We start from the raw sequence: 26870 nt of genomic DNA, 5'->3' as shown, positions 1-26870 counted from the left end.
ATGTTCAAACAATAGCCATGGGGTTAATTATTTATTTCTGTGTTTTGTATTATTTTATGGAATTGTTTACAATCAGCTTAGGTATTTTTTCGTAATTCTTATGTGACAAATATAATTAAGAAAGGTATTTGTTTTGGATCAACTAAAATTCTCGACTGTCAATCAAAATAAATTCAACTGATATATTTGTTATGATCCTCTATTAGCGGCAGAATTTTTCTCTATATTTCTACAAAAATATTCAACGATCCGCGAAATATGATCATTCTATAGAAATTCTTCACTAATCCTCTGCAGGTGGTCGTGAGAAATTTAAAGAAATTCCTCAACTATCCTCGATGGATGATCATGCGAAATTTATAGAATTCTTCAACGATCCTCGATAGATGATGGTGAGAAATTTCTACAGAATTCTTCCAATTATTTCCGAAAGAAGAACGTGAGAAATCTAATCCTTGACGATTCTCAATAGATGATCATGAACAATTTTTGTAGAAATTCCTCAACGATCCTCCAAATATGGATCCACTACAAATTTCCGAGGACACAGAATCTGATCTCCAATCAATTATTCTTAACTATTATTTTTGTAAGATATAACTAGTTCCCATTCTACTAAATTTATAGGAAAAATAAAAATAACATTCATCCCTAATCATGAAAAATTCCTATAGAAGCTTCTCAATGATCCTCTAAAGATGATGGTGATAAATATCGACAGAAAATCCTCAATGATCCTAAATGATTTGCTCTAGATATTTCACAACGATCTTCGATATTCCACAGCTATCTATGAATGATTATCTTCGGAATATTCTATAGAAATTCTTCACTATAACTCTATAGATGGTCGTGAGAAATTTATAGAAATTTCTCAACGACTCTCGATGGATGATCAAGACAAATTTATAGACATTTCTCAACGATCTTCGATGGATGATCATGAGAAATTTATAGAAATTTCTGAAAGATCCTCGATGAATGATCATGAGAAATTTATAGAAATTCTTCAAAGATCCGCGATGGATCATCATAAGAAATATATAGAAATTCCTCAACGATCCTTGATGGATGATCAAGACAAATTTATAGAAATTCTTCAACGAACCGCGATGCATGACCATGAGAAATTTATAGAAATTTCTCAACGATCCTCGATGGATAATCATGAAAAATTTATAGAAATTTCTCAACGATCCTCGATGCATGATCATGAGAAATTTAAAGGAATTTCTCAACGGTCTTCGATTCATGATCATAAGAAATTTAAAGAAATTTCTCAACGATCCTCGATGGATCATCATGAGAAATTTATAGAAATTACTCAACGATCCTCCCTCTATTGATGATCAAGAGAAATTTATAGAAATTTCTGAAAGATCCTCGATGAATGATAATGACAAATTTATAGAAATTCCTTAAAGACCCTGGATGGATGATCAACAGAAATTTATAGAAATTCTTCAACGATCCTCGATGCATCATCATGATGAATTTATAGAAATTTCTCAACGATCCTCAATGGGTGATCATGAGAAATTTATAGAAATTCTTCAAAGATCCGCGATGGATGATCATAAGAAATATATAGAAATTCTTCAACGATCCTTGATGAGTGATCATGAAAAATATATAGACATTCCTCAACGATCCGCGATGGATGATAATGAGAAATTTATAGAAATTCTTCAACGATCCGCGATGGGTGATCATGAGAATATATTGAAATTCCTCTACGATCCACGATGGGTGATCATGAGAAATTTCTCAACGGTCTTCGATGCATGATCATGAGAAATTTAAAGGATCGTTAAGATCCTCGATGGATCATCATGAGAAATTTATAGAATTTCCTCAACCATCCTCGATGGATAATCATGAAAAATTTATAGAAATTTCTCAACGATTCTCGATGCATGATCATGAGAAATTTAAAGAAATTTCTCAAAGATCCTCGATGAATGATCATGAGAAATTTATTGAATTTCCTCAACTATCCTCGATGGGTGATCATGAGAAATTTATAGAAATTTCTCAACGGTCTTCGATGCATGATCATGAGAAATTTAAAGAAATTTCTCAACGATACTCGATGGATCATCATGAGAAATTTATAGAAATTCCTTAACGAACCTCTATTGATGACCATGACAAATTTATAGAAATTTCTCATCTCTCCTCGATGCATGATCATGAGAAATTGAAAGAAATTTCTCAACGATCCTCGATGAATGATCATGAAAAATATATAGAAATTCCTCAACGATCCTCGATGGGTGATCATGAGAAATTTATAGAAATTTCTCAACGGTCTTCGATGCATGATCATGAGAAATTTAAAGAAATTCCTCAACGATCCTCGATGGATCATCATGAGAAATTTATAGAAATTCCTTAACGATCCTCTATTGATGACCATGACAAATTTATAGAAATTTCTCATCTCTCCTCGATGCATGATCATGAGAAATTTAAAGAAATTTCTCAACGATCCTCGATGAATGATCATGAAAAATATAAAGAAATTCCTCAACGATCCTCGATGGATGATAATGAGAACTATATAGAAATTCCTCAACGATCCTTGATGGGTGATCATGAGAAATATATAGAAATTCCTCAACGATTCTCGATGGGTGATCATGAGAAATTTATAGAAATTTCTCAACGGTCTTCGATGCATGATCATGAGAAATGTATAGAAATTCCTCAACGATCCTCGATGGATGATAATGAGAAATATATAGAAATTCCTCAACGATCCTTGATGGGTGATCATGAGAAATATATAGAAATTCCTCAACGATCCTCGATGGGTGATCATGAGAAATATATAGAAATTCCTCAACGGTCTTCGATGCATGATCATGAGAAATTTAAAGAAATTTCTCAACGATCCTCGATGGATCATCATGAGAAATTTATAGAAATTCCTTAACGCTCCTCTATTGATGATCATGACAATTTTATAGAAATTCCTCAACGACCCTCGATGTATGATCAAAAGAAATTTATAGAAATTTCTCAACGGTCTTCGATGCATGATCATGAGAAATTTAAAGAAATTTCTCAACGATCCTCGATGGATCATCATGAGAAATTTATAGAAATTCCTTAACGAACCTCTATTGATGACCATGACAAATTTATAGAAATTTCTCAACGATCCTCGATGGGTGATCATGAAAAATTTATAGAAATTTCTCAAAGGTCTTCGATGCATGATCAAGAGAAATTTATAGACATTTCTCAACGATCCTCGATGGGTGATCATGAGAAATTTATAGAAATTCTTCAAAGATCCGCGATGGATGATCATGAAAAATATATAGAAATTCGTCAACGATCCGCGATGGATGATCATGAGAAATTTATAGAAATTCTTCAACGATCCTCGATGGGTGATCATAAAAAAATTATAGAAATTTCTCAACGATCCTCGATGGATCATCATGAGAAATTTATAGAAATTCCTTAACGATCCTCTATTGATGATCATGAAAAATATATAGAAATTTCTCAACGATCCTCGATGGGTGATCATGAGAAATTTATAGAAATTATTCAAAGATCCGCGATGGATGATCATGAGAAATATATAGAAATTTCTCAAGGATCCTCGATGGGTGATCATAAGAAATATATAGAAATTCCTCTACGATCCTTGATGAGTGATCATGAGAAATGTATAGAAATTTCTTAACGATCCTCGATGGGTGATCTAAGAAATTTAAAAAATTCTTCAAAGATCCGCAATGGATGATCATAACAAATATATAGAAATTCCACAAGGATCCTCAATGGGTTATCATGAAAAATTTATGGAAATTCCTTAACAACCCTGGATAGATGCTCATGAGAAATTTATAGAAATTCCTCAACGATCCTCGATGGATGATAACGAGAAATTTATAGAAATGTTTCAACGATCCTCAATGGGTGATCATGAGAAATATATAGAAATTACTCAACGATCCTCGATGGGTGATCATAAGAAATTTATAGAAATTTCTGAAAGATCCTCGATGAATGATCATGAGAAATTTGTAGAAATTCTTCAACGATCCTTGATGAATGATCATGAGAAATTTATAGAAATTTCTCAACCGTCTTCGATGCATGATCATGAGAAATTTAAAGAAATTTCTCAACGATCCTCGATGGATCATCATGAGAAATTTATAGATCCTCTATTGATGATCATGACAAATTTATAGAAATTTCTCAACGATCTTCGATGGATGATCAAGAGAAATTTATAGAAATTTCTGAAAGATCCTCGATGAATGATCATGAGAAATATATACAAATTCCTCAACGATCCTCGATGAATGATCATAAGAAATTTATAGAAATTTCTCAACGATCCTCAATGGATGATCATAAGAAAAATACAGAAATTCCTCAACGATCCTCGATGGCTGAAAACGAGAAATTTATAGAAACGATCGTAGAAAGATTATCTTAGAAATTTATTAAGGAAGTCTTCAACGATATATAAATTTCTTCCTCCACGATCCACGATAGATGATGGTGAGAAATTTCTATATAAGTCTTTAATTAAGAACTCTTCCCTAAAGAAGATCGTGAGAAATTTGTATAGAAATTCCTCATCCATCTTACGATGATCATGAGAAATTCCTCAAAATATTATGGTGAGAAATTCTTCATCGATCCTCTGCAGATGATCGTCAGTACTTTCCAGAGTTGTGTAGTTCCGGAACGAACTAGTTTCAATGAACTATTTCGGACAAGGAACTATTGGAACTATATCCAGCTCTTGCGTTTATATTAGTTCAAATAGTTCCGTTCGTTCTTCTGGGCCCTTTAATTGAAAGCCTACGCTGATCTTTCTTCGTTGCTGTTTATTCGCTGCACTTTATTTATTTTTATGTCAATTCATCCACCTAACCATGAAAACATTTCGGTCTCGGAAAGAAGGATCATGTTAACAATGGATGAGACAAGTTCGTTGAACTATTTCCGTCTCGGACCTATTTGGAACGAAAAAAAAGCGATCAGGTCTTGGAACTATGAAAGTATATTAAGGAACTAGTTCATTTGGGAAGAAGGAACAAGAAAGATCGATCCGCTCCGGGAACTAAATTGCCCAAGTCTAGTAATTTCTACACAAATTGCTAGATGATCGTGCGAAATATCTATCGAAATTCCCCAACTCTCGTGATAAATTTTATGTAGAATTTCTTTACGATCCTCTATAGCTGATTTCATCGACTGGAATCGTTAATTGTGAGAAATTTCTATGAACATTTATTTGATGAATTTCAATAAAAAATTCTTAACGACTATCCATGGATGATTATTGAGAAACTTCAATAGATATTCCCTAATCTATGAAGGATCGTTGGAGAGATTTTTTCATAGAATTGTTGTTGATTAACCTATTTTTTTCTCAATTGATCAAAACTGCTTATATTTTCCTACCGTAATAACTTCACTACAACTTAAATTCCTCTTAAAACCCTCACAACAACTCTTCGAGCGGTAATTTATTTGAAGTTGAATTTTGATGGATGGCTGTGTCAATCATGTTAACAACTTTTTGCGGTTAACGCTGATGTACGTTCGAATGACACAAAAGATGAGGTTTTCTTTAAAATGTTTTATCAGTGTTTTGTAATTAAACACGTGAATTATTGTTAAGCTGCAGTTAGTTACCTACCGGCTGACAGATGTGTTTGTTGTTATTATTGACTTCCTGGAAAATTTGATAACTTGCCGTAATAAAGATAAAGTGAGCTGTGTGAGGTTTTTAGCACATGATTGTCGAGAATGTTTGGAAGATATTGTTACATCTTAATTAGCGAGAAGAGTAATGTAGCAAAACAGCAGATAACACAGTGTGTGGTGCATACTTTTAGGATGGAATCAGCTGTGCAAAATGTGTGTTAAGTTAGGGGGGGAATGTTTCATGCCAATGAATTCTAAATTTATTAAGACTCTCTTGTTTTACAATTCTAGTTGATTTTGAGAGAAAATCTCAATATTTTTAAAATATTAGAGGTCACACTCAATTTGGAGAGGAGGAGAGATAATTTGGCGTTAAAGTAAGTAGTGCATATCTATCTATCACGTCATAAAACATTCTAACCAGAAACTGTTTCTGTTTCTTTCTTTGAATTCGAGAACACATAATTATAAACAAATTAACCAAAAAATAATAAGAAAAAAACCACACCAAAATAAAAATCGGAACTATTGTGGTTTTATATTTTGTTTAAATTATGGGAAGGTGTTGCCCATTCTTTTTGTTTCACTTGGAACAATTTTTATAATCATATTTAAATGGCTTTTGTTATGCAAATTAAGAACACACAATCACCAGGGTGTCATGGCTTAAATGGCTAAGCGGATTTTAGCGGTGCAACACTAATTAGCGTCATTTGAATTCTTTGCAATGGCACAAAAAACAATGTGTCACTGAACAGCAGGTCGAAACCCTAAGTTTAATACACATGGGATATGGTCGATAGAAATCGTAAAAGCTCGATTGGTGATCGTCAATAAAATAAAGAACATTTTGAAATACGCAAAAAACCTTCAATAAGCACATTTTTTTTTAATAATTGAAAATTGCGAAAATACATTTCCCTAAAAATTTTGCAGGACACAGAATCAGATATTGTATAAATTTTGGGGTATGGTCATCACGATTTTTTAACTATTATTTTTGTAAGATAAAACATATTTTCATTCTACTAAATTTACGGGAGCAATTAAAATTAACATTTATCGTTAATAGATGATCGACTTCAGCTCTAACCGCGTTTTTGTTTTTTTTTGTTTTGGGGGAAACAGTATCAGATCTCGAATTTATTTTGTAAGATATAATTCGTATCCATTCCACTAAATTCTTCAGAGATCCCTAATAGATGATCGTGAGTACAATTTATGAATATTCCTCATCAAACCTCCATAGACGATCGTGAAAATTTTTCATTATAAATTCTCCAACGATCCTCGTTATGATGATCGTGAGAAAAATCTATAAATATTGCTCATCGAGAGATCGTGAACAGTTTTCTTGAGAAACTCTCAAACGATCCTTACTAGATGATTGTGAAAAAATTTTAAAGAAATTCTTCTACAATACTCGATTGAAGATCAATGAGAAATTTCCATAGAAATTCCTCAAAGATCTTTAAAAGATGAATGCTCTACAAATCGGCGGGGAATCAGAATCACATCTCGAATCAATTTTGTGGTATGTTCATCACAATTTCTTTATTATTATTTTTGTGAGATATAATTAGTTTCCAGTCAACTAAATTTACAGGAGAAATAAAAATTACATTCATTGTTAATAGATGATCGTGAAAAAATTCGATAGAAATTCCTCGTCGATCTTCAATAGATTATTGTTAGAAATTTCTGTAGAAATTTATCGTCAGATGATCGTAACGAAAATCTATAAATATTCCTCATCAAGCCTCGATAAACGATCGTAAAGAATTTTTTTGACAAATTCTCCAACGATCTTCGATAGATGACGGTGAGAAATTTCTTTAGAATTTCTTCGTTTATCATGGATATAGAATCATGAGAAAATTTTATATGAATTGCCAATCGATTGTCGATAGTTGATCGTGGGCAATTTCTTTAGAAATTCCATACCGATCCTCCTGGATGATCGTGAGAAATGTCTATAGAATTTCGTCGACGATTCTCTACAGATAATCATGAGAAATTTCTGTAGAAGTTCGTGAACGATCCTCGATAGACGATTGTAAACAATTTTCTCCGTCAAGCCTCGATGAACTATCGTAAAGAATTTTTATGACAAATTCTCCAACGATCCTCGATAGATGATCGTGAGAAATTTCTTTAGAATTTCTTCGTTGATCTATATCCAGGATTATCACGAGAAAATTTTATAAGAATTGTCAATCGATCGTCGATAGTTGATCATGGGAAATTTCTTTAGAAATTCCACACCGATCCTCCTGGATGATCGTGAGAAATGTCTATAGAATTTCCTCGACGATTCTCTACAGATAATCATGAGAAATTTCTGTAGAAGTTCGTGAACGATCCTCGATAGACGATTGTAAACAATTTTCCCCGTCAAAGGATAAACGATCGTAAAGAATTTTTATGACAATTTCTCCAACGATCCTCGATAGATGATCGTGAGAAATTTCTTTAGAATTTCTTCGTTTATCCTGGATATAGAATCATGAGAAAATTTTATAAGAATTGCCAATCGATTGTCGATAGTTGATCGTGGGCAATTTCTGGATGATCGTCGACGATTCTCTAAGGATAATCATGAGAAATTTCTGCAGATGTTCGTGAACGATCCTCGATAGACGTGATCGTGAACAATTTTCTTGAGAAATTCTCCAATGTTCCTCGATAATCGTGAGAATTTTCTATAGAATTTATACAACGATCCCCTAATATGATGGTCAGAAATGTTTATAGAAATTTCTTATGGATTATCGATAGATGATCGTGAGAAATTTCTGTAGAAATTCTTTGTTGATCCTCAATATGCGTGGATCGTGGAAAATGTTTATAGAAAATGCCCACCGATCATCCGTGAATGATAGTTAGAAATGTCTATATAAATTTGTCAACGATTCTCTACAGATAATCGTTAGAATTTTCTGCAGAAGTTTGTTAAAGATCCTCGATAGACGATCGTGAATGATTTTCTCCAAAGATCCTCGATAGATGATCGTGACAAATTTCTTTGGAATTTCTTCGTTGATCTATATTCAGGATCACATGAGAAAATTTTATAAGATTTTCCAATCGATTGTCGATAGTTGATCATGGGAAATTTCTTTCGAAATTCCACACCGATCCTCCTGGATGATCGTGAGAAATGTCTATAGAATTTCGTCGACGATTCTCTACAGATAATCATGAGAAATTTTTGTAGAAGTTCGTGAACGATCCTCGATAGACGATTGTAAACAATTTTCCCCGTCAAAGGATAAACGATCGTAAAGAATTTTTATGACAATTTCTCCAACGATCCACGATAGATGATCGTGAGAAATTTCTTTAGAATTTCTTCGTTTATCCTGGATATAGAATCATGAGAAAATTTTATAAGAATTGCCAATCGATCGTCGACAGTTGATCATGGGAAATTTCTTTAGAAATTCCACACCGATTATCCATGAATGATCGTTAGAAATGTCTATTGAATTCCGTCGACGATTCTCTACAGATAATCATGAGAATTTTCTGTGGAAGTTCGTGAACGATCCTCTATAGACGATCGTGAACAATTATCTTGAGAAATTCTCAAACGTTACTCGATAATCGTGAGAATTTTCTGTAGAATTTATACAACGATCCTCTGAAATGACCGTCAGAAATTTTTATAGAAATTTCTCATGGATTTTCGATAGATGATCGTGAGAAATTTCTGTAGAATTTCTTCGTTGATCCTCGATATGCGATCTTGAGAAAATTTCTTTAGAAATTCCACACGGATCCTCCATGGATGATCTCGAGAAATGTCTATAGAATTTCATTGACGATTCTCTACATATAATAATGAGAATTTTCTGTAGAAGTCCGTGAACGATCCTCGATAGACGATCGTGAACAATTTTCTTGAGAAATTCTCAATCGTTCTTCGATAATCGTGAGAATTTTCTGTAGAATTTATACAATGATCCTCTAGTATGATCGTCAGAAATTTGTACAGAAATTTCTCATAGATTTTGGACATATGATCGTGAGAAATTTCTGCAGAAATTCTTCGTTGATCCTCGATATGCGATCTTGAGAAAATTTTATTGCCAATCGATCTTCGATAAGTGATCGTGAAAAATTTCTATGGAAAATGCACACCAATTATCTATGAATGATCGTTAGAAATGTCTATAGAAATTTGTCAACGATTCTTTACAGATAATCGTAAGAAATTTCTGCAGAAGTTCGTTTAAGATCCTCGATAGATGATCGTGGACAAATTTCTCCAAAGATCCTCGATAGATGATCTTTAATTTTTTTATAGAAATTCCTCATGGATCGTCGAGAGATGATCGTGAGAAATTTCTTAAGAAATTCTTCATCGATCCTGAGAATATTTTATAGAAATTGGCAATCGATTGTCTATAGATGATCGTGGATTTTTTTTAGAAATCCCACACCGATCCTCCATGGATGATCGTGGGAAATGTCTATAGAAATTCCTCGACTATTCTCTACAGATAATCGTGGGAAATTTCTGTAGAAGTTCGTGAACGATCCTCGATAGATGATAGTGAGATTGTTGTTGGAAATCATCTGTCGATGATCGATACAGATATTCGTCGGTCACCTTCAATAAATGGTCGTCAACGATCCTCTATTCTATGTATTACTTATCATGTACTTTATACCAACTCTGGAAAATCGATAAGACGATCTATTGATGATCGTGCTATTTTTTATAATTTTTTTTATAGATATTCCTCATGGATCGTTGAGAGATGATAGTGAGAAATTTCTTAAGAAATTCTTCATCGATCCTAAGAATATTTTATAGAAATTGTCAATCGATCGTCGATAGTTGATCGTGGATTTATTTTAGAAATCCCACACCGATCCTCCATGGATGATCGTGGGAAATGTCTATAGAAATTCCTCGACTACTCTCCACAGATAATCGTGAGAAATTTCTGTAGAAGTTCGTGAACTATCCTCGATAGATGATCGTGAGAAATGTGTTTGCGATCTTTAAAAAAATGATTGTGAGAGATTGCTGTTGGACTTCATCTGTCGATGATCGATACAGATATTCGTCGGCCACCTTTAATAAATGATCCTCAACGATCGATTGATCATCTACTTGAGACCAACTCTGGAAAATCGATAAGACGATCTGTTGATGATCGTGCAAAAATTTCTCTAAAAAATCAAACTATCTTCCTTTAAATGATCATGAGAGATTTCTTTCAAAGTCCTTTACAGCAACGATTCCTTCGCATCTTCGACATATGATCGTAAGAAATATCTGTTGAAACCTTTTCCCCGATTCTCTTGATTTTCATATAATCGACTAAATTACTTTAATCGTCCAATCGTTATTGTTTTTCTCATTCTAAATCTATTATTTTTTATACATTCTACTGATTCAGTTTACTCCATCTCTCACCCTTTGTTTTCAATTACCCCATATCACACAATTCGAACAATAACAAAAAACTAAATTAATTCAAAACATTATGCAAAGCAAACAAACAATAGCAAAAAAACAATTTTCCCCTGTCTAACTTACCAGAGAATGAAATAATCGTGTTCACATCAACCGGATGCACTGGTTCACCATCTGTGGCAATAACTGTTAAACCATGACCTTCAATTGTCACCTGAGCTGGACACACTGAGGCAAAAGCATTGATCATACGGAAACGATAACGACGTCCCGGTGTTATGGTGAATATTTCCAAGGGGGTATTTGTCATGAAACCAGTATTGGGATCACGGAATTGACCTTTGCCATTGATCAAGAGAGATTCAGGATCTTGACCGGTGTTGACAGCCAAACGGCCGGGATAACGTTCAGCGGCATCTTCATGTAACCAATCACTGATCAGCATAATGTGGGTGGTCAAATCGAAGTCATATAAATGGGAATTGGGATCACGTGATGGAGGTTGACGTACAATAACGCTGCCATAGAGACCATCGAGTTTCTGGAGACCAGTGTGGGCATGCCAGAAGTGAGTACCGGCATTGCCAGTCCATTGATAACTAAAATGAAAGAGGAAGAAGATAGTAACATTGTCTTATATGTATTTTTTTCTTTTCCTCTCCTCACTTTCTACTTACCGGAATGTATTGCCTTGCTGAATGGGACACTGGGTAACAAATGGCACACCATCATAGTACTGTGATCCACGTTGCCAAATACCATGCCAATGAATGGTTACCTCCATACCTTCCATGTGATTTTCCACATCGATGACAACTTTATCATTTTCACACACCTGTATGCTGGGACCGGGTATCATACGATTGGCGGTTAAAATACCACGTTCAACACCATCAGCTAAAACGCATTGACAGTGAGACCAAACCGTGTTGGTGGCATTGGGTGTGCAAACTTGACAGGCACTGAAAATGATAAACAAAAAAAAAAATATTTAAGTTAGCAAAAAACGCTTAACAATGGAGTTGGGAAAAAATATTGTAATACAATTAAATGAAAAAAATAAATATTTAAATAAAATAACAATAAAAATAACAGCAAGTGGTAATTTGTAGTTGTTGCATGTCAAAAAAAAGACAGCATACAGCAAATTATACAGAGATATCGATGGATTTTCCACTGATTAACAAATCGGAAGGGATTTTAATGGAAACTCCACAATGTTCCTCCATAGATGATACACAACCATTAAATTTATACAGAATTCTACACGATAATCTGTCGAAAATGGAAAGGAAAATAAATTATCACGATCATTCATGGAAAATCGAGGTGGATTTTATACTTTCTAATTTCTGTCGATTATCGATCAAAAGTGAACGGCTAAAATGTTGAATTGAATTTTCACGCGATCTTCTATTGAAAATGGCTGACGATTCTCAATAGCAACTTCTCATCCAGCGTCTTCGAGAGCAATTTTCGTGAAAAATTCTGAAGATTGTTTCACTATTATCTTCGGCGAATCATTGAAGAATTTGTATAAAAATTTCTTAGGATGTGCTGGAACGTTGAGAATTTCTATAGACATTTCTAACAATCATCTATCGAGGATCGCCTACAAATTTCTATAGGAATTTCTCACGGAAGGATCGCACCAGATGTGGAGATGGGGGATTACCTTTCCTTTTGCACCAGTCTGTTCAATACAGACCTAACTCGCTTGAGCCTGCCTCTAACGACCCGTACATGGTCTTCTATAGAAAACCACAAGGTCTTCTTATACGAGACCACCAAGTCTTCTTGAGGTCTTCTTGTAGAAGACCACCAGGTCTTCTTGTAGAAGACCACCAGGTCTTCTTGTAGAAGACCACCAGGTCTTCTTGTAGAAGACCACCAGGTCTTCTTATAGAAGACCACAATGTCTTCTTATAGAAGACCACAAGGTCTTCTTATACGAGACCACCAAGTCTTCTTGAGGTCTTCTTGTAGAAGACCACCAGGTCTTCTTGTAGAAGACAACCAGGTCTTCTTATAGAAGACAACCAGGTCTTCTTATAGAAGACCACAAGGTCTTCTTATAGAAGACCACAAGGTCTTCTTATAGAAGACCACAAGGTCTTCTTATAGAAGACCACAAGGTCTTCTTATAGAAGACCACAAGGTCTTCTTATAGAAGACCACAAGGTCTTCTTATAGAAGACCACAAGGTCTTCTTATACGAGACCACCAAGTCTTCTTGAGGTCTTCTTGTAGAAGACCACCAGGTCTTCTTGTAGAAGACCACCAGGTCTTCTTGTAGAAGACAACCAGGTCTTCTTATAGAAGACAACCAGGTCTTCTTATAGAAGACCACAAGGTCTTCTTATAGAAGACCACAAGGTCTTCTTATAGAAGACCACAAGGTCTTCTTATAGAAGACCACAAGGTCTTCTTATAGAAGACCACAAGGTCTTCTTATAGAAGACCACAAGGTCTTCTTATACGAGACCACCAAGTCTTCTTGAGGTCTTCTTGTAGAAGACCACCAGGTCTTCTTGTAGAAGACAACCAGGTCTTCTTATAGAAGACAACCAGGTCTTCTTATAGAAGACCACAAGGTCTTCTTATAGAAGACCACAAGGTCTTCTTATAGAAGACCACAAGGTCTTCTTATAGAAGACCACAAGGTCTTCTTATAGAAGACCACAAGGTCTTCTTATACGAGACCACCAAGTCTTCTTGTAGAAGACAACCAGGTCTTCTTATAGAAGACACCCAGGTGTGGAATTGTCGAGATATAGTTGCTGAACGTATACATCCCGCCGAGAAATAGCTGTATCTCAGATTATAAGCCTGAAATTAGCCCGCTTTTGGAAGGTCATAGACGTCTGGTCCTGGGGGACTTTAATGCGCATCATGAGATGTGGCATTAGGCCCTCGGAAACGACCAGAGGGGTACAGCGTTAGCTGAGCAGATTGATGGCTTTACGTTTTGCTCGATCAATGAGGACGCCCTTACCAGAATTAGAGGAGCGTGTCACAGTTCACCAGACATAACCATCGTGTCACCTGGTCTGACAAATGATGTCACCTGGCAATCCGTAATTTCCCTTGGATCAGACCATCTCCCCATAATTGTCTCCATCAGCAGACCACCCGATTTCATCACCTCTGAACGCCGCACATTCGTCAATCATGGGAAAGCTGATTGGCCGAGTTTCACAGAGTTCACCAATCACCGCTTCAGAGAATTGCCCAATCCTTCTGATGTTCGGTAAGACCAAACTTCCCAGCAGAGCCGACGGGAATAGCAAATGGGCGTGATGAGCTTCGCCGAACCAACCCTAATGACCCCAGAGTTAGGGAGCTGACACTGGAAGTTAACAGGCTGGTCGGCAAGCATAAGCGGAACAAGTGGTTAAATCATCTGAAGAATTGCAACATTGGAGCCGGTATATGTGAATTGTGGGCAACGGTTAAGTCACTCTCGAACTCTGGAAGAAGGGAAGATAGGACCTCAGTCACGTTTGGCGATGTTACGTTGACTGAGCCGAAGAGGTGCGCAAGTTATTTCAATCGAAAGTTTGTCGAGCATCCCGAGAGTGACAGGACGAAGAGAAGAGTATTACGTCGCATCAGATTTCTTCCTGCCGAGGAGGAACCACCACAGTTTACAATGGATGATGTTGCCAATACCATCAGGAACGCTAAATCATCCAAAGCGTTGGGCTCTGATGGAATCTCCATGGTAATGCTGAAGCAGCTGGATGAGCCGGAGTGCAGTATCTCACTAAAGTTCTCAACTTGTCGCTATCCACCCTCATTGTTCCCGAAGTCTGGAAAATGGGCAGGGTGGGCAGTGGGACCCACTACGGAAGCCCGGCAAGGATGCCAGCAAAACTGAATCGTACAGACCGATTTCGCTTTTGTGGCCTGTAGCAAAGACTCTTGAGGCCTTAGTCCTCCCCAGTATCAGAAACAGCTATCAAGTTGCCGAGCATCAGCATGGATTCCGTAAGCAACACAGCACGACAACAGCGCTGCATGCCATCTCCACACATATTTGTCGAGGACCTAACCAGGATCGGCCGTGTGATAGAACAGTGATGGTGGCGCTTGACTTATCAAAAGCCTTTGATACTGTCAAGCACTCCACGCTATTTGAGGATATCGAGCAGACAACCCTCCGGCCAAGTCTGAAACGTTGTGTGGTCGCCAGTCGTATGTGGAATTCAGAAACAAGAAATACAAGCCCCGTAGAGTGAAACAGGGATTTCCCCAAGGAGGGGTGATATCTCCGGAACTGCTTAACCTCTATCTTGTCTGTTTTCCGCCCCCTCCAGACGGTATTGACATCGTAGCGTATGCGGGATGATTGTACGATCCTGGCATCAGGTACCTACCCTGATGACATCTGTGAGAGACTGAACTCCTATTTAACCGATCTTACTACATTTTTCCACGCGAAGAATATGCAGATATCCGCAACTAAATTGAAGGCCACTCGGATCACCACATGGCCGGCGCAGTATAGAAGAGAGTTGAATATCAGGGTCGATGGTAGCAGAATTCCGACCACAAACTGCCCCAAAATTCTAGGGGTCACATTCGACACCACTTTCACGTCGTCCTGCGATAAATTCAAGTCCCTAGCCGACAGCACCTGGGGTGCAGATAAAGAAACCTTGTTGACCACGTATAAAGCGATAGGTCGGTCTGTGGTAAGCTATGCGGCGCCAGTTTGGTCCCCGAATTTATGTGACACCCAGTGGGATAAGATTCAAATTTGTCAGAACGCCGCCCTGAGAACAGCAACGGGGTGCCTCCTCAAATCTACAGGGGACCGTCTACATGAGGAGGCAAAGATTTTTCCAGTACGGCAACATAATGACATGCTATCGCTGTAGTACTTGCTCGGGTGTTACCGTGAGACCCATCCCAATCATCATCTGCTGGCCACCGATACACCCAGACATATCAGGAAGGATATTCAAGCTCTAGAGACGGAGGTCCAGCAATATAGGAGGTTTGAACAGCATTCACACGGACACAGTTGCCAAGGCCGTAAGCAATTATTGTGTGAATGCAGTCATCGGAGTACATCCCCCATTCACGACAAACCAGAGTAGTTTTGGCTCAATTACGCTCGGGATATTGCAGTCGCCTAAATTCGTATTGGGCGGGAATTGCTCGCTCCGTGCAAGACATCTGCCCAGTATGCGGCATGGGCCCGCACCATTCTAAGCACCAATTCAACTGCCCCGCCAAACCTACTCATCTAACTCCAGTGGATCTGTGGTTACATCCCATCGAAGTAGCCACCTTCCCGGAACTGGAGATAGACCCAGAGCCAGATTGAACAGGAGAACGAACATACAAACATAATAATAACACACTGTTACAACAACAACTCGGATCACCACCCTTGTCTGGAGCAAAGATACGAACACGAGTAAAGGTAGCAAACCTACTCATCTAACTCCAGTGGTTCTGTGGACATACAAACATAATAATAACACACTGTTTCAACAACAACAACTCGGATCACCACATTGTCTGGAGCAAAGATACGAACCCGAGTAAAGGTAGTAAATAAAGTCAACAACACTCAACTGGCCCGATAACTTATCAGCACAGTGGCAACATATTGCCCACTGGATGCAAACAGCTGCAAAACCCATATTTGGATACCAGAGACCTCCGCCAAGGAACCCATAGTATGACCAGAAGTATCGTGCTGCTACCGAAGACAAAAATTCGGTATATAGGGCTACTTTACAATAAGGAGCAACGCGTAGCGTATGAGGGTAGAGGTATCGGAAGAAAAGGAGAGAGGAGAAACGTATTTTTTCCAGAAAAAATATGGAAATAGAAACATGGATGGAAGTAAAAAATCGAGATTAACTGGAGCCAGAATGAAGTGCGAAAATTCTACCAGAATTAAACTGATGGCTTTGCTACAGGCACATCCTCCTATGGAGACCAGCAAGGTAATATGGTAACAGATGCAGTTGGTGTGCTCCGGATATGGAAAGAGCATTTTTCCAATACTAGGGAAGACGACGAAAATACTACGGATCCAATCTAAGAAGATTGTATTGAATATATACCGCCCGAGAATAACAAGGCAGCGGGGGACGATGTCTTACCACCCGAGCAGGTCAAAACCGGAGGCGGAGGAGATTTTATTAAAATATTTTTATGAACAATATCCATTTCCGCTGAGGAGTATGGACGAATTCTTCTAGAAACTTCTCACGATCGCCTATGGAGGAATTTTAATAGAAATTTCTCGCGATCCTCTATAGAGAATTGTTGCGGAATCTCTACAGAAATTTATTACAACCATTTATCGAGGATCGTTGAAGAAGTTCTAAAGAAATTTCTCACGATCATCTACTGATGATCGTTAAGGATACTTCTCACGATCACTTATCGAGAATCGTTTAGGAATTTCTACAGATATTGCTCACTATCATCTATCGAAGCTCGTTAAGGAATTTTTATAGAATTTTCTCATGATCATATATAAAGAATTGTTGAGGAATTTCGCTAGAAATTTCTGATTATATTAAACGTTGGATCGTAGAATTTATGGCCATATATTCCATATATACGGAAATTGTTTTTCATGATATGTTCGTAGAACTTAAAACTTCATTATTATTGCTATTATTTTAAATTTAACCTCATCATTCTACTGAGCATTTAGACTATTGTGTCATAAAACTATGCTTTGTTAATTAGACTTCTAAAACTCTTCAAATTATGTTGTTATTATTATTTTTAAAATCCACCCACACTAAAAACAATTTATTCCAAATCTAAACTCTAATGAGGAGGTCCGGTAATTATGATATCGCAACTGCATGATAGACTGGCGGACTATCACTTCCCTAAACAATTTTAGTAAATTACGTTATCGTTTAACAGCTCGCATTGCATTTAAACAACAAACGTATTGTATTTCTATTTTTAAAACCCAAAAATGTTTTTTTCAGACAAACACATCATCAACATTTAATTTCCTTTAATAAAATTATGAAAAAACGCTTAGACATAAATATGTTTAATATTTGAGATGAACAAGCACTTAAAAAGGAACAAAAAAGTATTTACTCTTTACTTTAAACGCCCAGTTAGAGTTTGTTGTGGTGTAAATATTTGCGGCATTAAGAGTTTTTGAATCAATGACGAAGCTAAGAGCCTCTAATTCCCCAAGATACTACTCTGAAATACCACTGAACTAAAGCAGCTACGCCAGTGCTTTGAACTAAAAATTCAATTAACGAACAAGGGGGAACAGACAGACCACCAACCTTCTTTACGTGGCGCTTACCCAAACATAGACTTTCACGCATCACAGGTCTGCGGAAAATCTAATAGCTTTTATTTGTTTGGTTAATGTTTTGTTTTTGCAAAGCTATTAATAGTGGAAAAAAATGCAACATGTTATTTTCTTTGCCTGCATGCATTGGGAAATAGGCTTAAATATGAAATAGTAACTGCTGCCTGCAACTGTAAATGAAGACAATCAAAATAATACATTTCATTTGCATTGCATCAAACTACAAACAACAAATTGCAAATTTTATTTAAAAGTATTATTAAAAGAAGATATTATACATACATAATGATTGTACTGTACGACAATCCAATAATTTGTACCAATTCGTACAAATTTTTAAGCGGGGTAGACACGATCAGTTTTGACTATCGATTTTTCGCAATTATCGATAACTGTTCAACCGTCCAGCAACCACAAAATGAACGGCCACACTGGCAATAGAGTTGTATAGTTCAAGAACGAACTAGTTCAATTGAACGATTCATTGAAAAGAGCGTACGAACTAGATCAGTCGATATAGTTCATTATAGTTCACTGAGCACCGACCGAAAAATAAAAAAAGGACGAAACAAGGAAGTGAGTTTCTCAGTAGCCTTTAATGTATACGGACGTGCTAATTCGCAATGGCTTCGTTGCCACCTAAATCGTTATGTCTTAAGTGCTATAAACCATTGAATGGTGAAAAATTTATTAGATACAATATTTGTGGATGTCGTTTTCGTTATATCTGCACTGAAGTTGATAATGTAAATATATTTGATGTTGTGAAGAAAACAAAAAATATATTTTATAACTGCAATGAATGCATTACTATTTCGCGGGAGTTGGTTTCATCGGTATCCATGCTCTCTTTTGAAGTCACAGAGCTAAAGAATATGCTGAAAGAAATTATTAATAAAACTGATAATGAGAAAGTAGGCAATGAGAAAACCATTGTCAATCTCAAAACTGGTTTTGGTGCCGCCACTGCTGATTTGTGTCTCTCAACTAATGCTCATTTATCTGATGTTTCGTCGTACCGTGATGTGACTGCTGTCAATGCTGCTCCTTCCCACTCTTCGTCAAAAGTTGTTGTTGCTAAAAAGGCTATGAATGCGAAACCAAGCCGAAATGCTGCTCAGTTGCCTCCGTCGAATGCTTCTTCTACTTCCCTTGTTGTTGGTGATAATACAAATAATGCGCGTTCTCTGTTGTCTAATAATAATGTGGAGAACGATAATGCTGAAACAAATTCTGAGCAAGGTGATTTAACAACAAAAATCTCTTGCCATACTGCTTTATCTAACCCAACAAACACTTCTGATTGGGTTAATTGCCCGTGAACGCTTAATTTGCTTTAAGTTGGTAAAAAAAAGGAGTTAACGTTGATGAGCTGAAAAGTGTAAATTTTAAATTAGGCGTAATTATAGAAAACTACGATGAAGTTTTAAATCCTACAATTTGGCCTTCGGGTGTGAAAGTTCGGCCATTTCACAATGTCTCCAATATGCAACTAAACCTGCCTATGGATTAATTCATCAAAATTTGTATAAATGGTAAGTTTTCTTTTATTATTAACTGTGTATGTTAGTCTGTAAGGATATATTTCCATAGACCCAATAAATAAATAAATAAATAAAATAAAATAAAAATCAAGGAACGATTAAAGAACTAACGATTCAGCATGTCGTTCACATTTCAGAAGTGACGCCGTCGTCAGAGTTAACTGATGACTTTGTAAAGGTAATAGTTTTGTTTACATTTTAGCTTTGTTCCTTTACTTTTTTAATGGTAAAAATGGTAATAGAGAAAACTTTCAAAATTGCTCTCTCATTAACAGTTTTACCAGAAAAGTACAGGAACGAAAAAATGGTATATCTTGTAGCAATGTTAAAAAGAAACATAAAAAATTAATTGTCTTCTTTTATTTCACAGTTTTTAATTTTTTTGTCAGCGTTCGCCTTTTTTCTGTTTTTTGTTCTTTTTTCTTCTTTGTCAAATAATCGTCAAAATATATTAAAAAAACTGTTCTGCAATTTTTTACCTGAAGAAGTTCGTCTGGTAGTCTGTGGTAGAAGAGAAAGGCATTTTTGATCTCTCATCTCTCATTCTCTTAAAAATTGCTTCCAGTTTTACCACTTTTTGGGGTTAAGGAACGCTTTGACTGTAATCGATAATTCCGAAAAATCGACAGTCAAAACTAAATAGGTGATCATGAAAACGATTTTTTTAGAAAGCCCAGATCGAACTTCGATAGATGATCGTGAACATTTTCAGTAAAAGCATTTCAATCTTCTATAGTTCTTCTTTTGAAATTCGTGAAATTATCGTGAAAACTTGACATAGAATTCTTCAGTGATACTCAGTAGATGAACTCCTCAATACTCAGTAGATGAACTCCTCATTGATCCTCGAAAGATTCATATGGAAAAACTCTATAGAAATTCCTCAACGATCTTCGAAAGATGATCGTGAAAAATTTCTTTTCAATTTTTTAATCGATCTTCGATAAGTGATCGTGGAAAAATTGTTTTTACATTTCTTATCGAACTTTAATAAATGATCGTGAGATTCTATAGAAATTTCTCAACGATCCTCGAAAGATGATCGAGTGCTATTTCTATAGAAATTCCTCCTTCGATCTTCCATAAATTATAGTATTTTTTTAGAGAAATTCTTTATCGATCTTCCTTAGATCCCGGTCCACAAAGGAGTGATTTCATTTAAAAAATTTCATAAAATTATGCGTCTCTAGAATGAGTTCCACAGTAAAGTAATATCATGAAATTGCTATAGTGAGGAAATCGATTTAAGAACACCTAATTTCATGACATTTTTTCAATCAAATCACTCTAGTGTGGGGTTAAGGAATGCTTTGCAGGTTAAAAATGGTAACAAATGGTAAAAATGGTAACCTCAGGTAAGTAAAGGAACAGAACTATTGTGGTTGCTGGACTGTTTGACAGTAATCGATAATTCGGAAAAATCGAAGTCAAAACTGATCGTGTGTACGCCGCTTAAATTTTTGCAAAATGCTGTTCGACAACTTTCTGAATTTTTTTCTTTCTTTTTAGAGTAAAATTCAATGAGAGATGTTGCTGGAACTTTTTGAGTAATTATTGCTGGGAAAGTTATCGTACAGACCTATAAATAATATGAATTTTCCCTATTTTGCCATTATATCCCTTGTCCCATTGCGAGTTTTTAATAAGATGGCTGACATATGTTGCCATTTATTAATTGCTTAATTACGATGCCGTATAGTGTAAACGTTGTGTAAACATAAAATACTAAATTATAATTTGTAATTTTTCTTCATTGGCTTTTCTTGTCCAAGTGTCACTCCAGTAAAAGACTTACCACAGACTAAATGAACATGTTGCTTGGTATCTAATCAAGGCAATGGTGGCTCTATGGATGATAAATGACAAAGAAAAGCGAAAAGACTTAACCAAGAGACATGTAAAGTTGATTGAACGCCACCATCAGAGACGGTCGCAGCATAAAATGTTTATTAATTGCTTAATAAAGTTGTCAAATGGTGAAAAATTGTTGAGTGTTTACATTAATTGTTATCGCGTAGAGCGAAAAAAGATACCATGAGAAAGATAAAATAATATACTTTCTTGTAACCGATAACGATTAATGATGCAATTATGCCTAGTCATGCCGGTTTAGTGGAGTTTACTGGTTTTGACGAAAGAGAAAAATAAGTTTCTATAGAAACTCCACAACAATATACAATATATAATCGTGATATATCTGAACAGAAATTCCTTAGTTATTATCGAAAGATGATCGTGAGAAATTACTAATCGATTTTCGATTGATAATCATGAAATATTTCTATAGAAACTTCTCAACTATACTGCATACATGATGGAATAAGAAGGTGTTACATCAAATCATACCAAACGTCAAAATTGTTCACAATAACGCATTTCTGTGAATTGATTGTTTACCTTCTGTATGTGATTTTATTCACAATAATGCATTTTGACAACTAGTGTGATAATCAGCTGTTTTTCCCGTTGTACCTGTATTATTGTGCCATGACTGCATTTATGATCTTGACAAATTTCAATAGAAAGTCCTCAACAATCCTCGAAAGATGACGTTTCAAAAATTCTAGAAAACTTTATGGTAAATAGTTTCTAGAGATATGTTTGTAGATCCTCAATAGGCGATTATGAACAAATTATTTTGAAATTCCTTATAGATGTTCGATAGATTATCGTGAAAGATTTTTATAGTAAGTTCACATCGAACTTTGATAGATGATAGTGAACAATCACCATTTCAATCTTCTATAGTTCTTCTTTTGAAATTCGTGTAAACTTTCCATAGAATTCTTCAGTGATGATAGATTTCCATAGAATTCCTCATCGATCCTCGAAAGATTTATATGGAAAAACTCTATAGAAGTTCCTCAATGATCTTTAACAGATGATCGTGAAAAATTTCTTTTCAAATTTTTAATCGATCTTCAATAAGTGATCGTGGAAAAATTGTTTTTACATTTCTTATCGTACTTTAATAAATGATGGTGAGATTCTATAGAAAATTTCTCAACGATCCTCGAAAGATAATCGAGTGCTATTTCTATAGAAATTCCTCAACCATCTTTGATAGATGATCATGAAAGATACCTAGAGAAACCCCACCTTCGATATTCAATAAATTATAGTAATTTTTTAGAGAAATTCTTTATCGATCATCCTTAGATCCCGGATTGATTTCATTGAAAAAATTTCATAAAATTGTGCGTCTCTAGATCGAGTTCCATAGTAAAATAATGTCATGAAATTGCTATAGTGAGGAACTCGATCTAAGAACACATAATTTCATAAAATTTTTCAATCAAATCACTCTAGTGTGGACGGAAACTAGATGATCGTGACAAATTTCTACTGAAATTCCTCAATGATCCTCAAAAGAATATCGTGACATTTTTCTGTTGAAATTCCTTAACGATCATCAAGATTATCGAGATAAATTTCTATGGAAATTCCTCAAAGATCCTAAAACGATTATCGTGAGAAATTTCTGTAGAAATTCCTCGACGACCCGCGAAAGGTTATTGTGAGAATTTTCTATACTAATTTCTAATTAATCTTCGATAGATGATCGCCAAATAGATGATTGTGATACAATTCTTTTGAAATTCTTTATCGATCTTCGGTAGATTATCGTAATTCCATTTCGAACTTCGATAGATGATTCCGAAAATTTTCTAGAGAAATTCGAAGAAAAAATTTATTGAATTCCTCATCAATCTTCGAAAGATGATCATGAAAAGTTTCTACAGAATTTTCTCACCGGCTTTCGATAGATGATCGTAAAAATCGACGATCGATAATTTTTTAAAAGATTTTCAATAGATGATCGTTAATAATTTTTGTAGAAATTCCTCATTGATCTTCGATAAATGATCGGCAGGAATTTCTATACAAATTCCACATCCAAAAATCTTTTTAATTGCCTGTGAAGAATCGACACGAATTTCTAAATAAGTCCCAATTTACATTGGGCGAGTTTACTTGCGGCAATTGCCAGTTTGTAGGTGAGAGAGGGTGCTGAGAGGCAAAGGGTTACCATATGCCTCACCTCTCTCTCCTACAAAATGACAATTGCCGCAAGTAAACTCGCCCAATGTAAATTGGGACTAAGTTGCTAATGGTCCCACAAATATTTTGTCAACAATAACATTTTCTATGGAAAATATTTATATCGACAAGATTTCCCATAGAACAAATTGTTATCGACGGTAAAGATATTGTAATCAAAAAGATTCTCTATAGAAAATATGGTTATCGAAAACATTTTCTATTGGAAATATGGAAAATATTGTTATCGACATAAGTTTTTTCAGACAATTTCATTATCGACAGGAAAAAATTATAGGAAAAATTGTTATCGATTAGAAGTTTTATTCAAAATATTTTTATTGACAAGGGTTTCTATGGAAAATATATTTATCGATAAGGTTATCTATCATTTTCTAAAGAGCAGTACACATTGTCAGTTTTGAATGCCGATATTTCGCAGTTATCGATAACTGTCCAACCGTCACGCAACCACAAAACATTTTGTGGTTGCATGATGAATGACAAAAATGAGCGGCCGCACTAGCAAGCACCAACAAAGCTGTCATTCAAAACTGGCAATGTGTACTCAGCTTAAGGAAACAAAGTTATCGACACAATTTTCAATAGAAAACATTGTTATCGATGCAATTTTCTATAGAAAGATAGTTATTGACACAAATTTCTGCAGAAATTACTGTAATCGACACAATTTTCCATAGAAAATATTGATATCGACACAATTTTTTAAAGAAAATATTGTTATCGACTCAGTTTTCTGTAGAATCGACTCAGTTTTCTGTAGATTATTGTTATCGACATACTTTTCTAAAGAAAATCTTGATATCCAAAAATTTTTCTATATAAAATATTGTTATCGACTTGATTTTCTGTAGAAAATATTGTTGTCGAAATGATTTACTATAGAAAATTTTGTTGTCGGCTCAATTTTCAACAGAAAATAATGTTATCGATTCCTTTTTCAATCGAAAATATTGTGATTAACAGAATGTTCTATAGAAAATATTGTTAACGTCAACATTTTCTTCTTTTCTTCTTATTGTTATCGACAGCATTTTCTACAGAGAACATTTTCCATAGAAAATATTGCTATTGACAACTATTTCTATAGAAAATATTATTATTGACAATATTTTTATAGCAAAGATTGTTATCGATACAAATTTTCGGTAAAAAAGTCTATTATCGACAAGAAAATATTATAGGAACATTTTTTTTATCGATAAGAGTTTTTATGGAAAATATTTTTATTGACAAGGTTTTCTATGGAAAACACATTTATCGATAAGATTTTCTATAGATAACATTGTTATTGATAAGATTTTCCATAGAAAATATTGACATTGTTATCGACAACATTTTCTAAATAAAAAAATTGTTATCGAAAACCTTTTCTATAGAAAATAGTGCTATCGAAATAATTTTCCATAAAAAATATTTGGTGTGTTCCAGTACGGCAAGAATCTACTAATTTTTACTATTTTTTCCGATAACATAAAGGAAAAAATGTAATCGCAGTAAAAAATAGTAGCTTCTTGCAGGTTCTGGAACAGAGCATTTATCTACACAATTGTTATCGACCAATTTTCAGTACAAAAATTCAATAATGAGTTTAATATAATAATATTTTAAATCACACCACATATCTCACTTCCACATTTAGCCCAAAGAACTTCTCATGACGACAGCGCTGTTGTGTTGTGAATGGCCCTCTTGATTGATATGATTTCAGTTTGCCATAATTATTTTCGATAATAGTTTTGTCGATAAATATTATTAATGTTCAATGATTTCAAAAGATTTGAATTTCATTTGAAGAGAATATACATCATAATCAAACTGTCAGATATGATTCAATCGCCCGTCTATTTAACTGAATCTCTAAATTATCCGAATACAATTTGTGTAGACGACTTAAATTGGCATTTGATTGGCAGCAATTTGATTTGTAGTAATTTTCTGTCGATTGTAATATATTTACAGGAAATGATTTTTGACAGTTATATACTGGAGGCGGCAACGCTATGGAGAATATGTAAATGAAGCGAGAGTATATTTTGCGAATGGAGATTATTTGAAGTTATTTCTATGCAATACAATTTAGACTGAATTTGTATTTTGGTAGATTTTTTTTACTCAGAAAATTATCCAGAACAGCAAGAATTTACTATTTTTTTCGATATCATAAAAAAATTGTTATTGTTGTTAACATTTGCTCTTTTCCAGAACCTATAAAAAGTTACTATTTTTTACTACGATAACAATTTTTCCTTTATGTTATCGGAAAAATAGTGAAAATTTGTAGATTCTTGCAGTTCTGGAGTAATAATAGGCTTCTTGCAGTTTCTGGAGCAGACATATTTTCGATAAGAAAAATAATAATATTAAGCTGAGTACACATTGCCAGTTTTGAATGACAGCTTTGTTGGTGCTTGCTAGTGTGGCCGTTCATTTTTGTCATTCATCATGCAACCACAAAATGTTTTGTGGTTGCTGGACGGTTGGACAGTTATCGATAACTGCAAAATATCGACATTCAAAACTGACAATGTGTACTCAGCTTAAGAGATAGATATAATTTCTACAAAATTGGCGACTGTAACAACTGCTGTAAAAATATTGTCGATAACAGTAATTTGTATTGCAACTACTATCGATAACAACATTTTTTATTGAAAATATTGTCGATAGCGGTAATTTCTATGGAAAATATTATCGATAACAATAATTTCTAGAGAAAACAACAATAACAAAAAGATAGCAATAATTTCTTTAGAAAATATTGTCGATAAAAAAATCCGTGGAAAATATTGTCGATAACAGTAATTTCTATAGCAAA

At 35.1% G+C, this 26870-nt stretch overlaps 1 protein-coding gene across 1 annotated transcript in view; it reads right to left on the bottom strand.

Moving 5' to 3' along the window:
• stw (laccase) overlaps window positions 1-26870 on the bottom strand; it is a 316854-nt gene that overhangs the window by 32932 nt on the left and 257052 nt on the right. Inside the window, exons 4-5 of the mRNA XM_073957009.1 lie at window positions 11800-12084; window positions 11246-11721 (exon numbers count right to left, since the gene is read on the bottom strand). Coding sequence (XP_073813110.1) covers window positions 11246-11721; window positions 11800-12084 — 761 coding nt within the window. The remainder of the gene's footprint in view (window positions 1-11245; window positions 11722-11799; window positions 12085-26870) is intronic.

Source organism: Musca autumnalis, unplaced genomic scaffold (assembly GCF_047663935.1).
Source record: "Musca autumnalis isolate F117 unplaced genomic scaffold, ASM4766393v1 scaffold_5, whole genome shotgun sequence".
Taxonomy (NCBI): Eukaryota; Metazoa; Arthropoda; class Insecta; order Diptera; family Muscidae; genus Musca; species Musca autumnalis.
The sequence above is the reverse complement of the archived record's forward strand: the minus strand, read 5'-3'. Positions and strand labels throughout refer to the sequence as shown.